Source organism: Polyodon spathula, chromosome 7, assembly GCF_017654505.1.
Source record: "Polyodon spathula isolate WHYD16114869_AA chromosome 7, ASM1765450v1, whole genome shotgun sequence".
NCBI classification, from domain to species: Eukaryota; Metazoa; Chordata; class Actinopteri; order Acipenseriformes; family Polyodontidae; genus Polyodon; species Polyodon spathula.
The window spans coordinates 22205783-22228523 of NC_054540.1; the positions used below are offsets into that span (position 1 = coordinate 22205783).

At 36.9% G+C, this 22741-nt stretch overlaps 1 protein-coding gene across 6 annotated transcripts in view; it reads right to left on the minus strand.

Annotated features, from left to right (window-relative positions):
* Positions 1 to 10365: 10365 nt before the first annotated feature.
* The window catches only part of LOC121318350 (putative interleukin-17 receptor E-like), a 44923-nt gene continuing 32547 nt past the window's right edge, over positions 10366 to 22741 (minus strand). Inside the window, exons 11-13 of one of the 6 annotated variants that reach the window (XM_041254910.1) lie at positions 14797 to 14865; positions 14042 to 14191; positions 10366 to 11042 (exon numbers count right to left, since the gene is read on the minus strand). In XM_041254910.1, the coding sequence (XP_041110844.1) occupies positions 14802 to 14865 (64 nt within the window). In that variant the 3' untranslated portion in view covers positions 10366 to 11042; positions 14042 to 14191; positions 14797 to 14801. Of the gene's footprint in view, positions 11087 to 14041; positions 14192 to 14551; positions 14866 to 22741 lie in introns of those variants that run through there. The other 5 variants (XM_041254912.1, XM_041254916.1, XM_041254915.1 and 2 more) reach the window with 5 other exon arrangements.

Consider the following 22741-nt stretch of genomic DNA (forward strand, 5'->3'; position numbering starts at 1 on the left):
CAGTCTATTCTCTTCACTTCTGTTGTCAAGAAGGCAGAAGGTTCCTGCATGCCATCTGTTCACATTTCTGACCCCATACACTGCGAAGCATCTTTTGGTCTAATCTCCTCTCTTCTCTGTCATGGAGATTGTGCTGGGTCACATTGCTGGGTCATTCTGCTTTTATTGCGAAATTGGCACATGCCAACACCCCTGGGAGCCTGCCTTATGGGTTTCTCACAACAGACAAGTGTCTTGAAAACAATACATCAAGCTGCATTTACAAGTGGCAATTGCCACAATGAAACATCAAACATCAATTAGGTATATATCTAGGGGAGTATAATCAATATAACCAACAGGTGGTATGATGTGCTTAAAGTCAAATCAGGAGGGAAAACTAATCGAACCAACATTGTACTCTACTGTCCAGTAAGATAACATGGAAGCAACGGAAGGAGCCATGACAACAGTCGTGAAGTGGGCTAGCAGTTACAGTTATCAACATCATCATGAGATAGATTAAAAGAGGAGCTAGTGGGGGTCCACAGGGAGTGTACTGGAGGTCTGCTGTAGACACACAAAAATGCACAGGTGTCCGTATCCAGGTTTAGTGAATGTTGTTGATTGCATGCAACTACAAAGAAGTCACATTCATGAAAACAAAAGAATAGTGTAGCCCATGGTAAAACTGATTTCAGGGAAACTGTCCGACTGCCAGAGGTGCTAATACAAAGTAAACAGGCAATGCTGATTCTAAGCAGAAAGCTAACAGCTTTCTCTATCAAAATAATCTCTTTTTATGTGCATCAAACCAGGCATAAGCAGCATTTTTCTAAAATTGAATGTTAGAGACTCCTGCTTGCACATAATCCTCCTCCTCCAACAATGCAAAATTAAACCAAGCTAAATCCCTATGAACTATGAACCCATCACAGACAATATTCATACAGTAGAGGGGCACATTTTAATCCTGTCTGTTAGGGTATACAGTCAGCATTGCAGGAGGATCTAATAGAAACATTATTACCATTTTATACCAATAAATATCATTATATCAAAGTGGCTGGCAGTTTTGCACATGTACATTGTAATGCTGATTAAAAATGTTACTCAGAAATTAAAATGCAGATTTTAACTATGCAGAATCCGATCAGCTGTTGGTAATGCATGAAAGGAAAGAAAAAAATAGCTTGGAGTGCAGAACAAAAGTCAAACCAATAAATGTCATGTAAGTAGAATGAGGAAAAAGGGTTAGACAGCTAAATCAATACAAATCAACCAATGGAAAAAAAAAGATATTGATTGATTTTAATGCATAATTGTTAACATAACAAAGGTCAATTATAGAACAGTTAAAAAAAAAAAAAAAAAAAAAAAAATTACAAAGAGAAATGTACTTCTATATAACACATTTCCATTGGTTTCAGGTTAAATAAACATTCCCGTGGAACTTAATATACCATTGATTTGTTTTGTTCTATTCAAGGAAATAAAAAAAATTCTTAACAAAAAAGTACATGTACTCATATGCAAAGCTAGGTGAAAACATTTTAAAAATTGAGACAATTTGAGTGCCAAAGAATAATACTTAAATGTGTTCATATTGATACTTGGTACATTTATAAATACAAAATAAGCCTTAAAAAATAACTGATCAATTTTAACCAATTCACCATAACAAAGAAGCTGAAAATATTGAAGTTAAACCTTAAATGACAAATGATCTATTCCAGAAAAATATTTCAGGAAGAAACACTGTAAAAGTAGACTTTTTATTTAATTTTATCCCTGGTATTGTGGTTTCTGCACAAGAAACAAAATGGTAAAAGACACATTTTCATAAAGTAATATCATTACTGTGGTTTACTTCTACCTTTTTTAAGACGTGCACATAAGCTAAAACTCACATTTAACATAAACAAACTCTTCAAATTTTTTAGAAAATACACCTCACTGTTTTGGTTTTTGTTTATTAAAGTCCTCCTTACAGAAAATACTAGGATCACAACAAAACAAAATGTTGATCACTATGCTTAACATGTACCTTGCAAATTGGGCCAGTGTTTGAGACGCGTGCAGCACATCTCTATCTGTGTCCCGATTCTGACTTGTTTACCAAATCCGAAACTGCACTTTGATCCTGTCTTTTTATGTTATTGTTAATCCCTACTGTCCTACACATCACTTGCCAAATTTCGGGCAAATTCTTGGCAATGTGGTAAATCGGTGCAAGGCAAAACGCATTATGATAATTATTTCTAATATTTATCAACTATGTAATTTATGGTGAACATTGACTTGGATTTTTGCCTTCGATTTCATGTGCAGCAATGTTTGTTTCTTGTTTCAGACAGTTTCTCCTCCACACTAAAGAAAATAACTATTATTTTATAATAATGATAATTACTTCATATCTCTGTTTTCATGTTGCACTGCTAAAGTCTTCTCTCATTGATCAATGAATGAGCACTGACACAAAGTGAAATGGGAGGAGATTTATGACTCATGCCAAAATGAAATCTCGGCCAATCAACATGCAGTGATTATACTGACGTTAATGGTGACCAATAGCAGCTAACAGAAACAGAAGCAGTATGATAAAACAGAATGTAAGCAGCACGAACTGTGCTGAATGAAAGTGCATTTAAGAAACGTTGTGTTTGTTGATGGAAACTGTGTGAGTTGATGGAATGCATCCGCGTTGGATGAAAAGCAGATTAAATAAGTCCTGGTATCCAGTACCGGCATCAAAATAAGTCCCGGTATGGAGTAGCAGTGAGAACCGGCAGTATTTCACCCCTGGTTCTATTCCTGTATATTGGTCAGTAATATTTGTATGGGAAAACAAGCAAGAAAAGGTTTATTACTTATTACATGGCCAACCTACTGGAAATGCACATAATATTAAAATGTATTTAAAGTGCAAAAGATTTCAATGTTTACCTTAGAATATTTCAGATGCATATTTAATAACCTATCTTTTATAAACCTCTGCCGCTTTGGATTTGAACAGCACTTAATGGTCGGTAGCAGAGATATGGGGTTAAAAGATAATGTCACTCAGATCCCCCTGTAGGGCAGTAATAACACATTCTGGGCAAAGGTTGCCCTATGATGACTCTGTTTATTAGGCTCGAAATCACACTGATACCCAGAGGGTAAGTAGAATCAAAATAGCATTACATTTCCACTGAAGAGCCTGCTTTACGGGACTTAGATTAACATTTGGATACAACATGACAGATGGCCAGTTATTGCTTTCTTTTCCCTACAGACTTTTACAGAAGCACTTTTGCCATTTATCTTTGATCTGTATCACAATGATTAAACACACAAAAAAATATAAGAATTAAAACATAGTTTTTAATAATAATGATACATATTGTAAAGATTGCTGTCAAAAAATGCAAATGTATTATATGAGGTCCATAGGAATATTCTGTATCTACCTAAACTGTTTTTACATTTGTCAATATGTCATGATATTTTGTTCATAGTTATAGGTTAACAAGTTTTTTTTTTGTACATCAGAGCTTAATAAATACACATTGTATATTTAGAACATAGTATTGTTTAAAATGTAATCAAGTTCTGCATTCAAATTGCATATACAGTATAAATGTATATTAATAGACTGAAAATACTTCTTCATATGAGAGTTTATATAGCACAAATTAATATAATCTAGTTTTAGATCTCCATAGTGTATGAAACAGAATTAGTTAAATCTGCAGCGGACCGCTCTAATTTCAGTGTCCAAACCTTGATGACGCACTCTCTCTTCCGGGATGTCTCACGACAATAATAAGTCATGGGGCAATCAAATCAGTCTTGCTGAGCCTTGTCATTGACTAGGCTAGGAACCAAGAACAAAAATGAGTATAAAAAATGCCACACACAGGAAACGTGTCGACCAGTGCACATTTTACAAAAGTAGAAGATCGAGGGAGGCTTGTACGGTATATACGCCATGTATTTATTTATTTACTTGTTTGTATATTTGCTTACAGTAGTGGTTTATTTGCTTACTTCCCTCTGGGAGACGGTTCTTCCCAATGCTATTTATGTTGTACAATATTTTCAAATGATGAACGGAGATCGTTTTTCAGAGCAAGACAGGTTTGCGTAGCGCAGTGCTGTGAGTATGTGATCACTCTGTGATATGCGTAAATTGCATAAACCACGCTGAACTCTTGAAGGAGCAGCAATCTCCTGTGGTTTATATCAGGCTGCTGTTCCAAACAAAGTTGGCATGTCAACATAGCAGGTGACCTGGCTTTGTGATAAAATGTGATTTCATTCATTTTTATTTCATGTAGAAAAAACAAGACAAAAATAAAATCAGCGAATCATTTTATTTAGGAATAATAACAAAAAGAACAAACACTTGACTCGTATTTTAAATTATGTATTTAACTTTTAATAATAATGTGATGTGATTTAATTATTTTTCTTTACATTTAGAAAAAAAAAAAGTGTGACTTAGGTTGTCTCTCGTTTAATTGGGACAGCTGCTTATTCCAGATATTTTACTTCTCCCGAGGTGTTCTGGTAAAGCGATGCCGACTGTACTTCATTTGTTGTTGTTATAGCGCATTACTCTATAGACCTTTTTATATTTGCTATTTCTCGTTATATTGAATTCTATAAATTTTGTATATAAATGATTTTTCTCTTCATAATGCAAAGTTATGGAATAATTTAATAGAAACAACTGAATTTTTACTTGTATCTTTTTATAAAATTGATAAAATATAATATAATCTATATAAATTACCATATAAAAGTATTAAAAACACAACTGCTTCTATCGTCTACAGTCTACACAACAGTGTGTGTGATTGCGCTACACGCGATGTCAAAACTTGTTTTAACTTTGAAACAGTTCTTTTCCATATATATATATATATATATATATATATATATATATATATATATATATATATATATATATATATACTTATACAGCTCTGGAAAAAATTAAGTGACCACTGCAAAATTATCAGTTTCTCTGGTTTTACTTTTTATAGGTATGTGTTTGGGTAAAATGAACATTTTTGTTTTATTCTATAAACTACTGACAACATTTCTCCAAAATTCCAAATAAAAATATTGTCATTTAGAGCATGTATTTGCTGAAAATGACAACTGGTCAAAATAACAAAAAAGATGCAGTGTTGTCAGACCTCGAATAATGCAAAGAATATAAGTTCAGATTCATTTTTAAACAACACAATTCAGAGTTCAGAAATCAATATTTGGTGGAATAACCCTGATTTTCAAGCACAGCTTTCATGCGTCTTGGCATGCTCTCGACCAGTCTTTCACATTGATATTGGGTGACTTTATGTCACTCCTGACGCAAAAATTCAAGCAGCTCGGCTTTGTTTGATGGCTTGTGACCATCCATCTTCCCCAGCTCTGAGGATTGGTTTTTCCAGCAGGACAATGCTCCATGCCACACAGCCAGATCAATCAAGGTGTGGATGGAGGACCACCAGATCAAGACCCTGTCATGGCCAGCCCAATCTCCAGACCTGAACCCCATTGAAAACCTCTGGAATGTGATCAAGAGGAAGATGGATGGTATATATATATAAATTATCATTGTCATTCTTGTTATGGTTTTTTGGGGGTGCTGGCTTGTATAAAAAAGATAGATACATTCCACAACAAAAGAGTATATAATTGGAAACAGACTTGTCTGTATGTATGTCAGACTTAAGTTTTTTACACAAAGAGCAGCTCAATGGTGATGAAACTTATGAAAACTAATTCTTTAGCACATGGTAAATAACTGTGGATCATTAAGGACAGAGGAAATAATAAATACACTGAAATGTGTCATGTCAAGATCACAGGCTAAATTATCTCAGGGTATCAACATTCTGATCCCTTAATCTCCCTCCCCTTTCTCATCATATCGGCTACTGCATATGTCTGAATGTTCAGAAGCTAATCAAACATTTCACCCGGAGGCACAGGAGTTTGATCGGTGGCGGCCATGTTGAAGCTCTAATGTGCATGTCATGGCTGAGTAGAAGTGAACGGTTTGCGGTAATCTCTATTTCCTGCTGTAGTGTGCAAGGTACATTTGTATTTGGACTAGTTTAAACTGTAATAATAAAATATCTTGTTTTGAAGTCATGTAGAACCTGACCTCTATCGAAATAATTAGACTAGACAACGTTTCTAGTGAATAAAAAGGAACAGTTTTATAAGAAATAAAACTAAATAAAGGAAAAATTAAAGGTTAGTCTTAACAGGGTTTGACAGAGATCGAATGATTCTTGGTGTTAGATCTCCCTCCCCACCTATGAGGGCACTATGTAAAAGGAACAGAGTAACCTTAATGAAATGGCATAACAATTTATTCCTTAGGGTAAAGTGGAAGTCAGTCATTTAGGAAGGGGGCTGAGCTACGGCACCCAAGCTCAATGACTCAGACGGGAGATGGCGTGGCATCCGAGGATTGAGGAGCAGATGCTCTTGTTAACCTAGGGGTCAAGAGCGAGGGTATAAATAGAGGGCATAGTGTAAGTGATCTGTTCCTTGGTAAATGGTTAGTGCTTTAACCTACAAGGATTCTGTGGTGTTAGAAATGGGATGGACTATGCAGCACTGTTGGTGCTGCTGGAGCAGCTGGACAGCAGATGGGAGTCTGAGGAGATACGGAGAGGGGAGCGGTACACGGCGCTGATCTAGAGAGTCGGGCTGCCACAGCAGCAGCAGCAGCACCCGTTATGGCGGCCCCAATAGCGAGGACACATAAAATGACGGTGGAAGATGACCTAGAAGCATACCTGGTGGTATTTGAGCGGCTGGCTACCACCGCGTCATGACTCTGACAGTTATGAGCAAGCCAATTGGGACCCTGCCTGATTGGTGAAGCAAAGGCACCATACCAGGCAATGACTGATGACGCCACCGCTCAATATGACCTGGTAAAGCTGGCAATTTTCCACCATCTCAATATAACAGAGGAATCCCATCATGTGAGGCTCAGGGAATACAAATGGTCCCCAAAAGGGAACTTTGAGGACTCCCTGGTGTCAGCCCAGTCCGGGCTACTCACCGCACCAGTTCAGTGGAGCAGCCGAGCACCACCCCCACCATCGGGACCATTCTGGGTTGAGACTGGCCAAACTATAAAGAATTGGTGAAATTAATGGCAGTCCCGACCCCACATGTAAATGCAGCAGAAAAAGCAGAAAGAGAAATGATTGGTAATGTTTTTCAAACAAATGTTTTCTCCTCTGTTCTGCCTGAGAAAAACAAAGAGAGAAGGATGCAGAAATGGGAGGGAGCATTAAGGAGACAAGGCTGGGGGCTGGTGGGAGCCTGTTATAATGGTAACATACGCCAGTCAAAGGGGGTCGGAACGCAGTGTGACTGAGAGGACGAGGTTACTTGGCCATCGGACATAGTGTGGGGCCAAAATAATGACCCCTTGTTAGTGCACACTTGGGGACAGGTCCGGTCTATTGAAGTTAAGGATGTTGAATACGCTAGGGCGTTAGTATTTCCACATTTCATTATCAAGGAACAATTACTGTATTGGGTAAACCTTGCCACGGGCACAGGGCAGCCTATAACACAATTATTGGTTCCACCATCTTGTTGGCCGGAGGTCATAAGGCTGGCGCATGATATCTCTTTTGCGGGGTACCTCGGAGCTGACAAGAAAAGGTAGTGGCTATTGGCTTGATTTTATTGGGTAGGACTTCATAAAGATGTGTCGAAATATGTTGCCACATGCCCAGACTGCCAGTGAGTAGTGTCGGGTCGAGTGTGCCCAGCCCCTTTGGTCCCACTGCCGATTATTTCCACCTCCTTTGAACGCATCACATGACCATAGTCAGCCCTTTGCTACCTTCTGACTCAGGGTATACGCATATATTAGTGGTGGTAGATTACGCAATACGATATGAGTTCCATTGAGGTCCACTAGTGCCGCTGCGATAGCCAAATAACTAGTGCAGATTACAAGAACTTGACTGATCATGGCACTTTGTCTAATACGTTACAGCAAGTATACAAAATACTAAAAATATGTCCCATCAAGACATCTGTTTGTCATCCACACGGTTTGGTGGAACGCTTTAATCAGACCCTAAAGTCGATGCTGAGACAATTTGTAAATCAAGAAAAAAACATTGGGCATCGCTTCTTCCCTACCTCGATCTGTTGAGAGATGGGTGGGAGAAGCACAAAGTCTCATCCAAAAATGTAGTGCAGCATGTGCTCCTACTTAGCGATCATCGAGATTTTATCGGTCGTTTGGCCCAGGACAATCTGAAATCGGCTCAGAACCGACAACAGCAGCATTGCAATCAAAATGTATTAATTCCAACCTTTCGATCTGGAGACAAGGTAAAGCTTCTGCTTCCCTCATTGGAATCAAAACTATGTGATAAATGGCACGGGCCATATGAAGTGATTCGGGCTATAGAAAAGGTGAATTATGAAATTAGATAGCCAGATTGTCGTAATGAAAAATAAATGTATCATGTAAATTTATTAAAGCCCTGGCAGGCAAGGGAGGCCTCATTTATAGCCCCTGGCAATATAGAGGATGATTTGGGCTCCGAGCTAGAGACCTTTACCACAAAGAACATTTCGATGGGGGAACAATTACTTCCCGATAAGCAACATGAGCTGCGCATGTTAATTGAGGAATTCAACAATGTTTTTTCTGACGTACCCGGTAGAACTAACCTTGCTGACTATACCATTGTCTCTCCCCCATGTGTCACAGTGAGAGAGAGACCTTATCGGATCCCAGAAAGTCAACAGAGGCATTCGCAAAGAGGTATGGGACATGCTCGTACTTGGGGTGATTGAGCCTTCCAGGAGCGAGTGGCGCAGTCCGATTGTGATAGTGACCAAAAAGGACGGCACCAACCGCTTCTGCGTTGATTTCTGCAAGGTAAACGTTATTGCCAAGTTTGATGCTTATCCCATGCCTCGGGTTGATGAGCTTCTAGATAGACTGGGGACGACAATCTTTATTTCCACTCTGGATCTGACAAAGGGATACTGGCAGATCCTGTTAACTCGTAGTTCTAGAGAGAAAACCAGAGGGGCTGTTTCATTTCAGAACCATGCCATTTGGACTACATGGTGTGCCAGCTGCCTTTCAGAGACTGATGGACCAGGTTTTACATCCACATCGTTAATATGCGGCAGTGCCCGAGTCCACGTGGTGTGTTTAGCCATTGGTTGTTCTCGTTCCGACGTGGCCCCTTGTTCTCCATTGGTCCGCTATTCCTCCACCTGTCAGCTGGATTTATGTGATGGACTGGTTTCTGTCTTAGGTGTCAAAACACCCAGAACTGTCTGGGTTGAGATGCCAATGGAGTCATTCAGCGATCGTGAAGATAAGTAGTTAGTTTATGACTCTTGTTTGTCAGTGGGGGAGAAACCAAGTAGACACATTGACCAGAAACCAAGTAGACACAGAGAATGGCTTAAAATCCCCCTCTGTATATTTTAATTCTGTTACTTTCATACACAAAATGATATTATGACCCACTCTTACGCTACATTGTCAAATTTGAAAAGGTACACCAGTAACCTGTTGAGGTACCAAATGATAGCTTCATCTAAACCAGACTACTTTTCAATACAGTGACAATATAGTACCCAAAGTACATTTCAATAGTACACCGGTTGACCAAGACCCAATCTACGGGAAAACCAAAGCACACATTTGGATTACACTGTTGTCCCAGAAAATTTCATTTGTATTCCTCGGCTTGAGAAAGGTATCAATATGCTATATATTAGCCGATGAGATCTTTTCTCCCTGATACGTGTATCCTTTCAACAAAATTAACTAGGGGGCCTGTATGACTTTAAAAATGTTGTGGGTGTGACACAGACTAGATGCTGCCTCATCACTGTATGATTTTTATTTGTGTAGCACAGCATGTGAGTGGAGTGGAGTGCTCATAAATGCTCCCTCCTTGAAACCACTCCCTCCATGGTTTTTATTTCCACAGTCTGCAACACTAACACTCCGCTCCATTGCTTTTAATTCTGCAGCCAGTTTCTCTCACGCTTCACTCCACTGCTAGTGTAAATTGCTTCCAAAATGTAGAGAATCGGTTCCTTTGAAATCAGGTACCTGCTTTAATACCAACGAACTGGATACAAATATCAGGGATCCAGTTCCAGTGAGTACTATTATGTTATTAGTAAAATATTTATTACAGCAATAACAGGTTTTTTAAAGGTTTTTTTTTTTTTTTTGTATTATTTATTTCCCTGGATAATAATTCAATCTCATTTTTAAATGAAGTGATGAAAACGCTTTGGGTAAAGTGAATCTTCTGCACCTCGATGGGATCATTTGCAAGACAACCCCAAGCTGAACACAACACGATTTCAGCTATCTAAAAAAGTAATTTAACCCCAAGGTGATGGGGTCGTATTTCGGCTTGGGATCCTAACATACACTGACCCTTTATTTAATTGTATCAGCTTTTATGAAATCTGTAATTGACGTGATTTATATACAAGCTCTGTTGTGTAGTCATGACATACACCACTTTAAACTTCCAGCAGCTAATAGGTTGGCGTATATTTTAGTGGGGAACAGCACATGACCCAACCGTATTAGAAAGAGAGAAAACCATCCAGCATGCATGTTCAATTAAAAGCTTATCTTTAAAAGTATAAAAAGATCAAATAAAATCTATTTAAATGACTAAAAAGAAAAATACATCTGCTTATAACACACCATTGCCTTAGTCTACACAATTGAGAACAGGATTAGTGATTGTGCCACAATTCTGAATGAAATGTACATTCTGCGAAATCGAGTGGTCCACAGTTGCCAACTTTTGTCAAGCTCTTTCCTTAAGAGTCTTCGGTCAACTTTGTCTCTTTTTCTTTTCTGGTCTCTGCCGTCCTGCAAAAACTGTTTCCAAAAAACACCATGGTTTGTTTCCCCTGCCTCTGCTGCGGCTATTTTATTTTTTTTCTCTCTGGTTGTCCGACTGTGGGCTTTTAATGAAGATCACCAGAGGCTGATTATTCACTCAGGTGAAGCCAATCTTCTCTCATTCGTTTTCAGGGGCATGCAATAAAGAAAAAAAAACTGAAATCCAAAACACAGTGAAAGGTGACACAAACACAGTACCGTACAATGTGAATACAACAATATTTTACAATAACTACTACTACTAATAGTAATAAAACATACATAATATTCCAACAAATATTTAGTGTGTTCAAATGTGCAAATAAATACATAAAGTGAAAAACCATAGAATCTGTCAACTAACGTGCCCCTAGTAAATTTCTTTGCCACAGGGAAGCTTTTTGTCCAATATTTGCATTATACAAAGACAAGCCCCTGCTTTTTGCTCATGAAAGTATCACTTTAAAGCTGCCAGACTTTGAAATGAAGGATAAGTCAAATTGCATATCTTAATTAGATCTCAAGCTAACTTGCAAGTGCTTTTATTTCTAATACCCTCATCATAAAACCTAGGTTTCATGCCATGTTGAAAACATCTGAATTAACCTTTTTTTTTAAAAAAAGAAAAAATATTATGCAGGATTTGTCTTCAATCTTTCAAGAGATTTTAGGAAACATATTTATTTAATGAGTGATTACAAGTATAAATGCAAGCGAATGGACGCAAAATGGAAGCACATAACTTTGAAAACCAGCCGCTTCACCTGGAGCGGTAAGGAGGACAGGGACTCCAGCTGCATCGCCAGCACAAACAGGCATTCAGAAGACTAGGAAGGATGGCACTATTTGGGTAATTATAAATCTCGGTGTTGATGCAGTGGGAAGACGGGTTGCACAAAATGTTTTAACTGCTCAGTGTTTTTCATTTATTGATCGATATGCGAATGCTACACCACATTTAACGCTGTACTGTAACAGAGGCACATAGGATAGAAACTGATGATTGGCAAACCAGCTGAAGAAAAAAAAAAAAACAGCCTGGTTGGAACAGTGAACAAAGCAAGAAGAGAGCTTCCACCATCTGCACAAAACTTGCAACCACAGCTGTACTCCAGTTCAATGTTGAAACACAATAACTGTGCTACACTAACTGTTTACAATTGCAAACTGAGAAAGAATGTAATTATTTTCAGCTCCCTTCATACATCAGTTGCCATTGGGATTGTTGGCAAGAAAAAAACTGAGACTAGATTTCTACAATGACACATAGTATTGACTGGATGTTTTAGACCAGATGACATGTCAGTACTTAGTGAAAGCCGCTGCTCGCCAGTGACCAATTGCTGTATTTTACAATGTACTGGACCTAGCAGTCATCAATTCCTTTATTTAGTACAAGGAATGCACCGGAAGAAATATCTGTAGTAGAGATTTCATCTTGAAGGTAGCCACAGAGCTTCGACAGAAACATTTCTATCAGAAAACTGCAAAGCAGCAGGCAAATGCAGCTCAACCATATTCTGAATTCCGCTGCGCATCAGCTATTTGTCTATATATATATGAACTCGAGCCACAAGGCTCGTTTACACACGTATATATGTAGACACAATAGCATGCATGCATTGGTGCAGTTCTTGTGGACTATAATGTGGGGTGCATTTTATATAAAGGATTATGAACCTGGTGAAGTTTTATATTGATAGAACCATGAAACACAGTTAGCAGCCTAATTACTACAACTATGTTATATCAGTTACCTACAATGTACTTGCATAGTGTACTTGCATTACACAAACACACAGCAGTGTGTGAGCGTCGTTTTGTACTGTCCAGATAGGGATTTATGTTGCTCCATACTATCTAAGTGGGGACTCCAATGCATGGTATCTTTTGTGTCTTTTCGTTCACATAAAGTCAGAAAAAAACAACATATGAATCCGAATTAACATGTATTTATACTAAATACAAAAATGACTACAAAAGATTTAGAAGTGAGTAGTTTTTCGAGATTTACGATTATACTGTAAATTTACAGTATAATCGTAAATCTCAAAAAACTACTCACTTCTAAATCTTTTATAGTCATTTTTGTATTACTTTGGGTGCACTTAGGTTATGCTTTTTGCTAAATGAGTTCAACTTAATAATACTAAATCATACTTAGTAGAGGCATGAGTTTTGCTGAAGAGATGTCATTATTACCATATCTAATTTGCCCTATGGTAAATTTTGATTTAGAACAAAATCGTTAAAGTGCTTTTTTTTTTTTTTTTTTTTTTTTACATAAAGCAAAAGACAAGGTGGACAAATTGTTAGAAATAAAACAGAAATCTGTCTCTAATCATGTCCATATAGAGGACAAAATATTAATACAAGGTCTCTGCTAAATACATAAATTGTTTTTTAATAATAATAATAATAATAATGCAAGAAGGGATGCAGAGATATTAAGAAAGATTAATGAAATAATAGCAAAATAAGGCTGGAGTTTAAGAAAAATAAAAAATGTACCCTGGTACATAACCAATCTTTTTTTTTCTTTTTTTTTTTTGCCATTAAGCTCCCTGATGTTACTTTATTTCTGAATTCACCTCAAATGCTGTAGCATTACAACTACCATCTCCTTAGTTATATTATAGATTGACCACCAAGCTGGTAAATACACATGTACCGGTTATTTTCTAAATTGACTGATTTTACACATGAACCATAACATACGTGTGTGTGTGTGTGTGTAGGCAAATAGATATTAAACTTGCACATCATGCATTAGATTTTTGTATGAATGTATGAAGTGCTTAATGAATATTTTATCATATAAAAGTGGTTAAACTTAATGGACCTGAAGATGGAATCCCAATTTCCAGTACTTTACTGGCATGTACAATACATGAAGAGGACACTTGTACATTTTGTCTGGCACGAATTTTCAACTACAAAAAAGCCTCTTGTAGTGTGCATATTTTATTATAATAGATTGCATAAATTGGCTTCAAGAATTTCAATAAAGTTTCTCTACCTTTTTTTTTTTTTTATTGTGATGTTCTGGAACAGAATGTTCTTTGCTAAACCTAAAACAAAATGGCAGAGTGCACTGCGCTTGCACAGACTATATACTGTAGAGCAACTCACCTCCTTGTGAAATGTGGTTTAATCCTTAATATCAAAGAGAAGAGTGGGAAGGGCAAAGAAAGAAAGAAAATGAAAGCCTGATCTTCAGCTTGAGTTATGTAAATGGACACAGACATGAACACCAGTAATTCAATCAGATCATCTTAACCTCTGGAAATGAAAGGAACAAAGATGTTATTTTGTGTTTCACTCTTCACATTCTTTCAATTTGACTTTGACATCACCCCACAACTTCAAAGTCACGACAGCTCTGGTCACCTAATAAAAAGATGCAGAAAGGCTGGCTGAAGATGACACTTATTTAAAATGACTTTGTATGGCAAGCCAAATTCTCATTTAGAGATATATCAAATTAATTTATAGATATCTCTAAATATTTAAAGATACCTCTAAATCATTTTAAGATATCTAAAATACATTTAGAGATATTTCAAAACGATTTACAGATATCTTTAAATGGCTCTTTAAAAGAGATATCTAAAATGCATTTTTAGATATCTTTAAATAGTTTTAAGATATCGCTAAATGTTTTTGAGATGTCTTTAAATACTTTCCAGATATCTCTCAATCATTTAGAGAGATATCTAAATAACACCCTGTTCATTTAAAGATATCTCTAAATTTGATTTATTACTACTCAGAAAAGTTCACAATGCCATCTAGATACTTGGTTTCAATGTAATGTTTTATTTTAATTCCAAGCAATTGGGCTGCATTGTGAGTTGTGTTTTAATACTAAAGTCTGTTTATCCTACCTTAGTTAAGGTGGTGCACAGAATTTTGATTTCACCTGCCCTTGTCTTAATTGCAGAATAAAAACGTTTCTGTGGACAATATACAGTAACAAATTAAATAATATGTTGAGGGTTTGATCTCATTTCTTAAAACACTGTAATCCTATAATTAGACTGTATCATGTTACTGCCTACAGGATGTAATTTATTTCGGTAAGTGTAGTTTATTTTAGAATGTATTTGACTATACATTTCCAACTGAGATTACTATTCACCAATTTAAGTAACCAGTTTTAGTCATGCTTTGTGTGTTAACTGTTATAGTCTGATTACAAGTATATAGCCTATTATAGACCAGTTTGTCTATAAAACCCAAAAGCTACATAAACCTTTATCTGCGTGCAGTAGTCCGTCGTGTATCCAACTATGGGACCAAATCCTGTTTTAAGTACCATTATACATAACAATTATTATATTCACACAATTATTGTTTTGAGAGTCAACTTTTGTTAGGGTGCTCCCCTGAATCTCTTGTTTAGAATGATACAGGGTATTAGTGCTTGTGACAGGGTAGCCATCTGCTGTGTGGGTGCGTGCATTTGCTGCTGAGTGACCGGCAGGAGATCGAGACAGAGGTTGAAGTTGATATGCCCCGCATTAATTTACACATCAGCACACTGAACAGCTCGCGTGACACTACCAACAATGAGCACGGAGCACACACCACACAGTGGATGAAAACTTTGGTGGGATCTAAAATCTCTGAACTAATCTTCTCTGTTCAATAATAAAGAACTCCAGCTACTCAACTGGCTGTTGGCGGTTTCAATAACCCAGGTTCTCTCTCTCGCTCTTTCACTCACTCACACATAGACACACAGCCGTTGGTGAATTTCAGCTTCTTTAGCCCAGTTGGCTTTGGTTTTGCAGTAGCCCTGAGGTAAAAATCCAACCTTTTTATACCCGACGTCCCGCTGGAACACACCTACTTGCTGATTGGATTCCACACCTGGTAATTCAGGACCGCCAGGTACTTCATTAATTAATTACAATAAATACACACTATTTACAATATACATTTACACAAAAAAAATCTATCGTGTAATGCTGCTGCTCTGTCACAGTGCTTTGTACACTTACATTAGTGTCGGGTGATTTACACAGTAGCAAAATGCATAGATTTGTGTTAAAAAAAAAAAACAATAAAAAAATTTAAATTGTAAGTACAACTTGCTTTTGCTTTCCTGCAGCCATTTTGCATTAGCGCTGTACATGTGGGTGAAGTTACTGAAGAGGGCGGATATTTTACGGCTGGATACACGACGGATTACTGTATTATATAATTTCATTGCAAATTACTGCATGTTGTATTTATTTTTATTTATTTATTTATTTTAGTCCCCACAGACACGATCCAACACTGACACCAGTGTTAAAAGGTAGCGTGGTGGCCATTCCCCAATTAGCACTCAATTACCTAATTAGGGAATGGCCAAAACTTGTTTGTAGATAGATTTAAACAATACATGCCCAACTTACATTTATGCAACTATTTACACTAGCAGGGCTTCCACCCTGCCACAACATGGAACACAAGTATGCTTAAACAACCATCGTCACTGAGAACGGAGGCTCGACCAGCTGGGGTTGGAGACGAGACTGGATCTAATCAGAACCGGATCATGAATCATTTGTCTGTTTTAAAGGCAAATTAGGGGTGGATTGAAAATGTGTTCAGGGCATCAGACTGATTTATGAATTAAATATAAATGTCAAGGACAGACAAGAATCTCGAGATCTGAAGATGAAGGAAAAGGTGACCTTGTCTGCTTTTCAACTAAAATGTGAATTCTGGAAGGTCGGTATGACCCCACTATTTCAGTGACGCAAAGCATATGCTGAATAATCATGCCTTTTAGCCTCAATCATTACGAATCATTAAAAGCCATATGAAAATGGCATTGAAAACAAAATCAGATCACTTATCAGCAGCAGATGGAAATTATGGAAACACTTTCTGAATCAGACTCAAAGAATTGATGTTGTAATAATTATATGAGATGAATTAACTTTTCATCCATGAAGTGTTTTTTCACATCAATATTAAAGTACAAAAGCAGAAACGTAAAAATACTGAAAAATTTCCGTCATACATATAAAATAAGTACATTTCAGCAGTTCTCCAGTCTCCAAACTTTGACAGTTATGATAGATTAAACCTTCAAAATAAGTGGATATTTTGCTTGTTTGTTTGAGTTTTGGTCTTCTGAATACAGAATTGTTTTAATGTACCCCTGTCCTAAAGAATTATAGTGATAAGAATACAGTGGATAGTAACCTACCCGCCTACCTTGTATAATTAAACTGCCCAAGCTGATATATAGTATATATATATATATATATAACATTTTTATGGAGTTATATTTATATAATAAATGGTCACATGTGCTTTTGAAAATATTGTATTTTAGGTCAAATATCCTCTACCCAGTCTCCAAGTCTCTGACTTTGGCTTGTGGGAGTCAGCTATGCAAGGTGAATTTAAAGGAATTGGACAGTCGTTGCATTCTGTCCTGTTTGAGTGATAACATCCAAGAGCTAATAAAACCAGACAGATGATAGTAGTGTTGATGAATGGCTCTGTCTGGATTTCCTGTCTGGAGTCTGGGGCGGGCAGCACACAAGGCAGCCAGAAAGGAAGAGTCTGGCAGATGGATTGTGTCTGCTCTTCCTGTTATTAGTAATACTGATCAGTGGCAGAGAAAAAGTGATGAGTAGGTGGCAGAGTACTGTACTTTAAAGCTTGCTTGTTAGATAAAATGATTCCCTAGAATCACTGAACAACATTTTTGTAGAAATAGAAAAAAGTTTATCAGTTTTCTTACATTATGAAAAGCTGGGCCCATGGTAAGCAGGATACTTCTTTTAAATAAAAGTATTTGGAAAGCACATACGTAAGGGCTTTCCTGAAAGAAAAAAAAAAAATGAATGCTTTCCACTATAAAACAAAAAATTCTACACATTAGTTCACAACAACAGAATCAGTTACACTCAGTGGTATGGAGCGCCATTTGTGCCAAAACAATCAAGGAATTTGTAAGTTCATCACTCAATTAATCAATTCATTTGTCAATTTATCAATTTGTCCATCAATTCATAAATGAATTAGTCAATGCATACATTCATTCATCAATTTGTGCAGCAATTAATAAATGAATTAATCAATTCATCCATACGAAAGGCTAGACAAGCTTCTGGGTGAATGGATTGCTCCACTACAGAAGCCTTGAACCGCAAATAATAATAAAAAAAAAGAAAAGAAAACACAGAATCTATCATGTACATACAAGAAACTATCACCTATTTACATGATAATATCTATGGAAATAGCTTAATGAATTTCCATATCATTATTTTGAAATTAAAGTTCTCTTTCAATTCGAAAATAGCCATCAACTAATGGGTATCACCATCAGGTGCTAGGATTATGTTGTGCTTAATATAAAAGCTGCCTTTAGGCCTCTGTAGCTCTGACGTCAGCGCCCCGCCCCTTGGGTGCTGAATGACTATGCAGAGCATAGGAAGCCCAGCCTTTCTTGCTTTCAGCTGCTGATCAGGATTGTGCATAATCTTTTTGTTGTTCTACAACACTGCGATTATTAAAAAATAAAATTCAGTGTTTGCACCCCCTGTTGCCTTAATTGTGCACGGGAAGCTGGCGGCTGCGCCTTCCCCAGGTTTATCTCACTGAAAACCTAGTTACGTTCGGTGAGCGCGGACCACAATTCACCGGGCTCGGTTGAATTTTGCGCCCGCCTTTAGCTGTCATATTCGGCATGCCGGCTGGCACTGTCCCTTAAGCATTCTGCTGAGTCGCTTATTCGAGCGTTCTCGCTCTTTTCAGCTTGATGACTCTGTGTCTGTCTCGCTTACTATTATTATTTATTACTTTGAGAGCTTATTGTTATTACCTGTATATTTTATTACTTGTACTAACATTTGTTTTTGTTTCTTTCAGAGAGAAACACAAGGTATGTGTGTGTTGGCCGTGGGCCAGACGGAACACTACAGCAGCAATCTTTTTAGATCATAGCCTGCTATACACTCAGCAGCGGTCTTTATTAGACCATAGCCTGCTCCAGACCTAGCTGCACATGGAGTTTTTTCCCCTGTGTGTTGGCTTAGATCTCCAGATCTAAAATTAGTTTTCTGAGGGATTATTCCCCAAGTGTGTCTCACCACACCCTCGCAGCGTCACGCACACCCATGCACTCCCCGTGCACAGCCGTGCCCGTGCATACAGTACACATCTGCGCACCCCGTGCATACCATTGCACCTCCGTGTAGCCGTGCACATCCGTGCCTGTGCACCCCCTGCACACCTGTGCCCCATGCACATCCATGCCCGTGCCCCTGTGCATACCCATCCACTTCCGTGCACATCATCATACGTCCTACTGCCGCATGGTCTCACGCCTAGCTGCTTTGGTATACAGTACCCATTAGTTGATGGCTATTTTCGAATTGAAAGAGAACGTAAGGTTGCAGATGCAACCCCGGTTCTCTGAAAGAGTAAATAGCCATCAAGCAGCGAGGTTGCTTCAGTAGCCCTTGCGGCCTTTTACTTTAACATGTTACATAGTGTAACGTCTTGCTGCAAATAAAGGCACACACACAGGGGCCACGCCCTCCTTCCCCTGCTGCTATGCTGTATCTGCCTGCATTCTGGGCAATATAATGGCTTTTATTACTTTTTTAAAAAAGAATGAATATCCAAACTAATATTTAAATTATGAGCGAATATCCGAAAATGAAAATCCTGTTCGTCCCAGCACTAATATTAATCAAACATATTCTACCATAGCACTTCTCTTACACTGTCTTGTACAATAGGTATTCAGTACATATTTTAGCGAAGCACTAGAGGTACCCAAGTGCCCCCCCCCCCACCCCCGGTGCTTTGGACACTATACCCTTCTCCATACACAGAAGTGGCGCCATATAGAGTTGCTACTTATAACAATTAGGTAGTGGATTTTAACTTTTGTTTACATAATATTCAAAAGATACAATTTTTGCATGTAAGTGACATTTAATGTGTGATTTATAGTATGCACACATTGTCAAACGGTTTCTGTTACCAGTGAAAAAAATAAACAAACACAGTGCAGGAATGCCACGTGACGAACCTTAAAACACAGCCCGAAAATTAATAACTTTGTTTTGCACAATTATTTTTCAAGACTTGCAAGAGTTTTTCCAGAATTTAAAGTGATTTTTCCACAAAAATTTAATGACATTATACCAGTTATATGAATTGGAGCAGCATGTCAGCACTGAGCTGGTTTGAAGTTCAAAGGAATTCATTTTTGAAAAGCAGCCAAAAACCAAAGCAGGGCACACACCTATATGACAATGATTGTAAGATTCTGAACAGCGTATTACATAACACCTTTTCTTGTCAGTTATAACTATGAAAAAGCATGGAAAGCAGGTTAGAATTACAAAATAATTTTAAAACAGGTTTTATTTGCCATATTAGAACAGTATAATATTTGGACAGTACAATATGAATGATTTAAAGATCATTTTTAGTCAACTGAAGTATTGTCCAGTTTACATGACAATGTAAAATATAACTCATATTTGATTTAAGCATAGATGCTCATAATTGCCTTTTGATAGCTGTTGAGGGATACATCCCCCTTAATCCAACTATGTATATGAAAAGACTGTTTATAACATTAAAACAATAAGCCACTCCCATTTTCTCTTAACACTGTCTTAATTGACCACTTTTGTATTTGTAATGAAAAGAGGAATGCAATGTGTGGGCTGTTACATTTGGAATATTGTGCTTGTTACTTAGAAGCAGGAGCAAATTCTAGTTTAACATATTCTTGTTTTAACAACTCAGTAAACTAAAGAAAATACACTGGTACATACTGTAAATCTTATTTGAATTAAAGACATTGTATTTTATATTTTGAACACATCTTTTTGTGCCCCACATATTAATTAGTTTGATTTTAATCGCCTCATCTTAGGAGATTGTTTAGAAATATATGTACTTCAGACATTCTATAGTTTCTATACCCACATAACAAAAAATACTGAAGACGTGAATGTCAGAAAAATCTATAGCTTTTACATTAAAACCGTCTGACAATCTACTGAAAATGTTAGAAAAAATACTTATATTTAAAATACAAATAATTTTATGAAACCCATAAATCCTAAAATTGAACAATAAATGGATTATTTAGGTTTGTGTCAAACAGCCCACGAGTGAAGAAGAAAAGGTCAGTGATTTTGTACGTTTGATTTCCATGGCTAGTTATAGACAGAGCTTCAGGTCTTCAGATCTTATGAAGCACTGATGCCAGCCTTTGGTTCAGCTGTTTTAGATTTGATACATACTGTGACCTATCAGAGTGTAGCAAGGCATATTCATCCGTTTCTGGAAAAGCTATCTCCAAGAAACCGTTTTTTGTCGGTTACCCATGAATAAAAAAAAGCTATTGTATATCCAAAAAACAATTGGCCACCTGCAGCTAAATAAAGAATAAAATCAACTACAGAGTGTTTGGAAAAAAAGTTTTTAAATTGCATTAAAAACAGTGCAGAGATAACATGATTAAACAGTGACCTTAAAAATATCAGCCAACTTGTTAAATCATTTTCAGATTAACAAAAGCCAGATACATTTTCAGTAGTGCATCACTAATCATATAGCAACATTTGACTATTAAATATCAAATACTGGCTCTGATAATATGTCATGTGAAGGTTACACAATGAACAAAAGATGCAACATAAATGGTGTGTGATATATATATATATATATATATATATATATATATATATATATATATATATATATATATATATATATATATATCTCATTATCTACAGAGTGTATACATATGTAAACTTATTTTCTGTCTATTAACAACATTAATTCCATACATTGTATTCTGAATGTTTTTTTCTTAATACTAGACCCCTTTATATTGTAAAGGACATAGAGAGGTCACTAGACAGACATGTAGAGACTATTCACTAATGTACTGATAATCCCAGTGGCACTGATTAGGCCTCGCTGACACCTCAGTTGTGTTTAGCACTTCAATTTGACTGGGTTCCATCCTTAGCCTGAGGTATCCCTGCATTTCCACATGACACCATTAGCTTCATACACATACTGTTTGCTAGTGTCATGCTTTTCCATGTGCGTCACTCTGTCCAGCGTTTACTGCATGAACTGCCTATGCGATATAACACATTCAGCCCGAACTAATAATAGACTGGTATTTCAGACATTGGAGACACTGAAAAATGCATTAGATCATCATGCTCTGTTGCAGTGATTACTTTCCACTGTATACCCCATTCACAAAACATCTTTATATGCAAGTGATGGGGAAAAAAAAAATCTTCTTTAACATAACAGTGCTATTTTATTTGTAAGTGATCTCATTATACTAGGTAGGCTAAAACATGTGGCCTTCATGTTATGAATATTTAACCTCGGGTTTTAGCAATTAATATCCTGCAAATCATTCTGTTACCCTATTAAGAATTGAGAATGCCATGACCATATAAATAATTTGAAGATGTAATTGTTAGAATTACTCAAACCTTCAAATATGTTAATTTAAACATAAATGTCCAATTTCCAAGTATCCAGGAACATTCAAGTCTATCTGTGATGTAATGAAATCCAGATAAATAATATTACAAACACAAATTACAAACTTATTTTACAGATTTCCTGGAAGTCATCAAGCCTTAGACGATGCTGTATATTGGCTCACTTGACTCTCTTTAAATAAATATGATGTAAAATCTATGGTGTATAAAACAACATTTATACTTTAGTTTAACTTTAATTGCAGTTGTTGTTGTAATAAAAGTATTGCCTCAAGCATGGCAAGAATGGTGTGGCAATGTTTCCCCGCCCCTG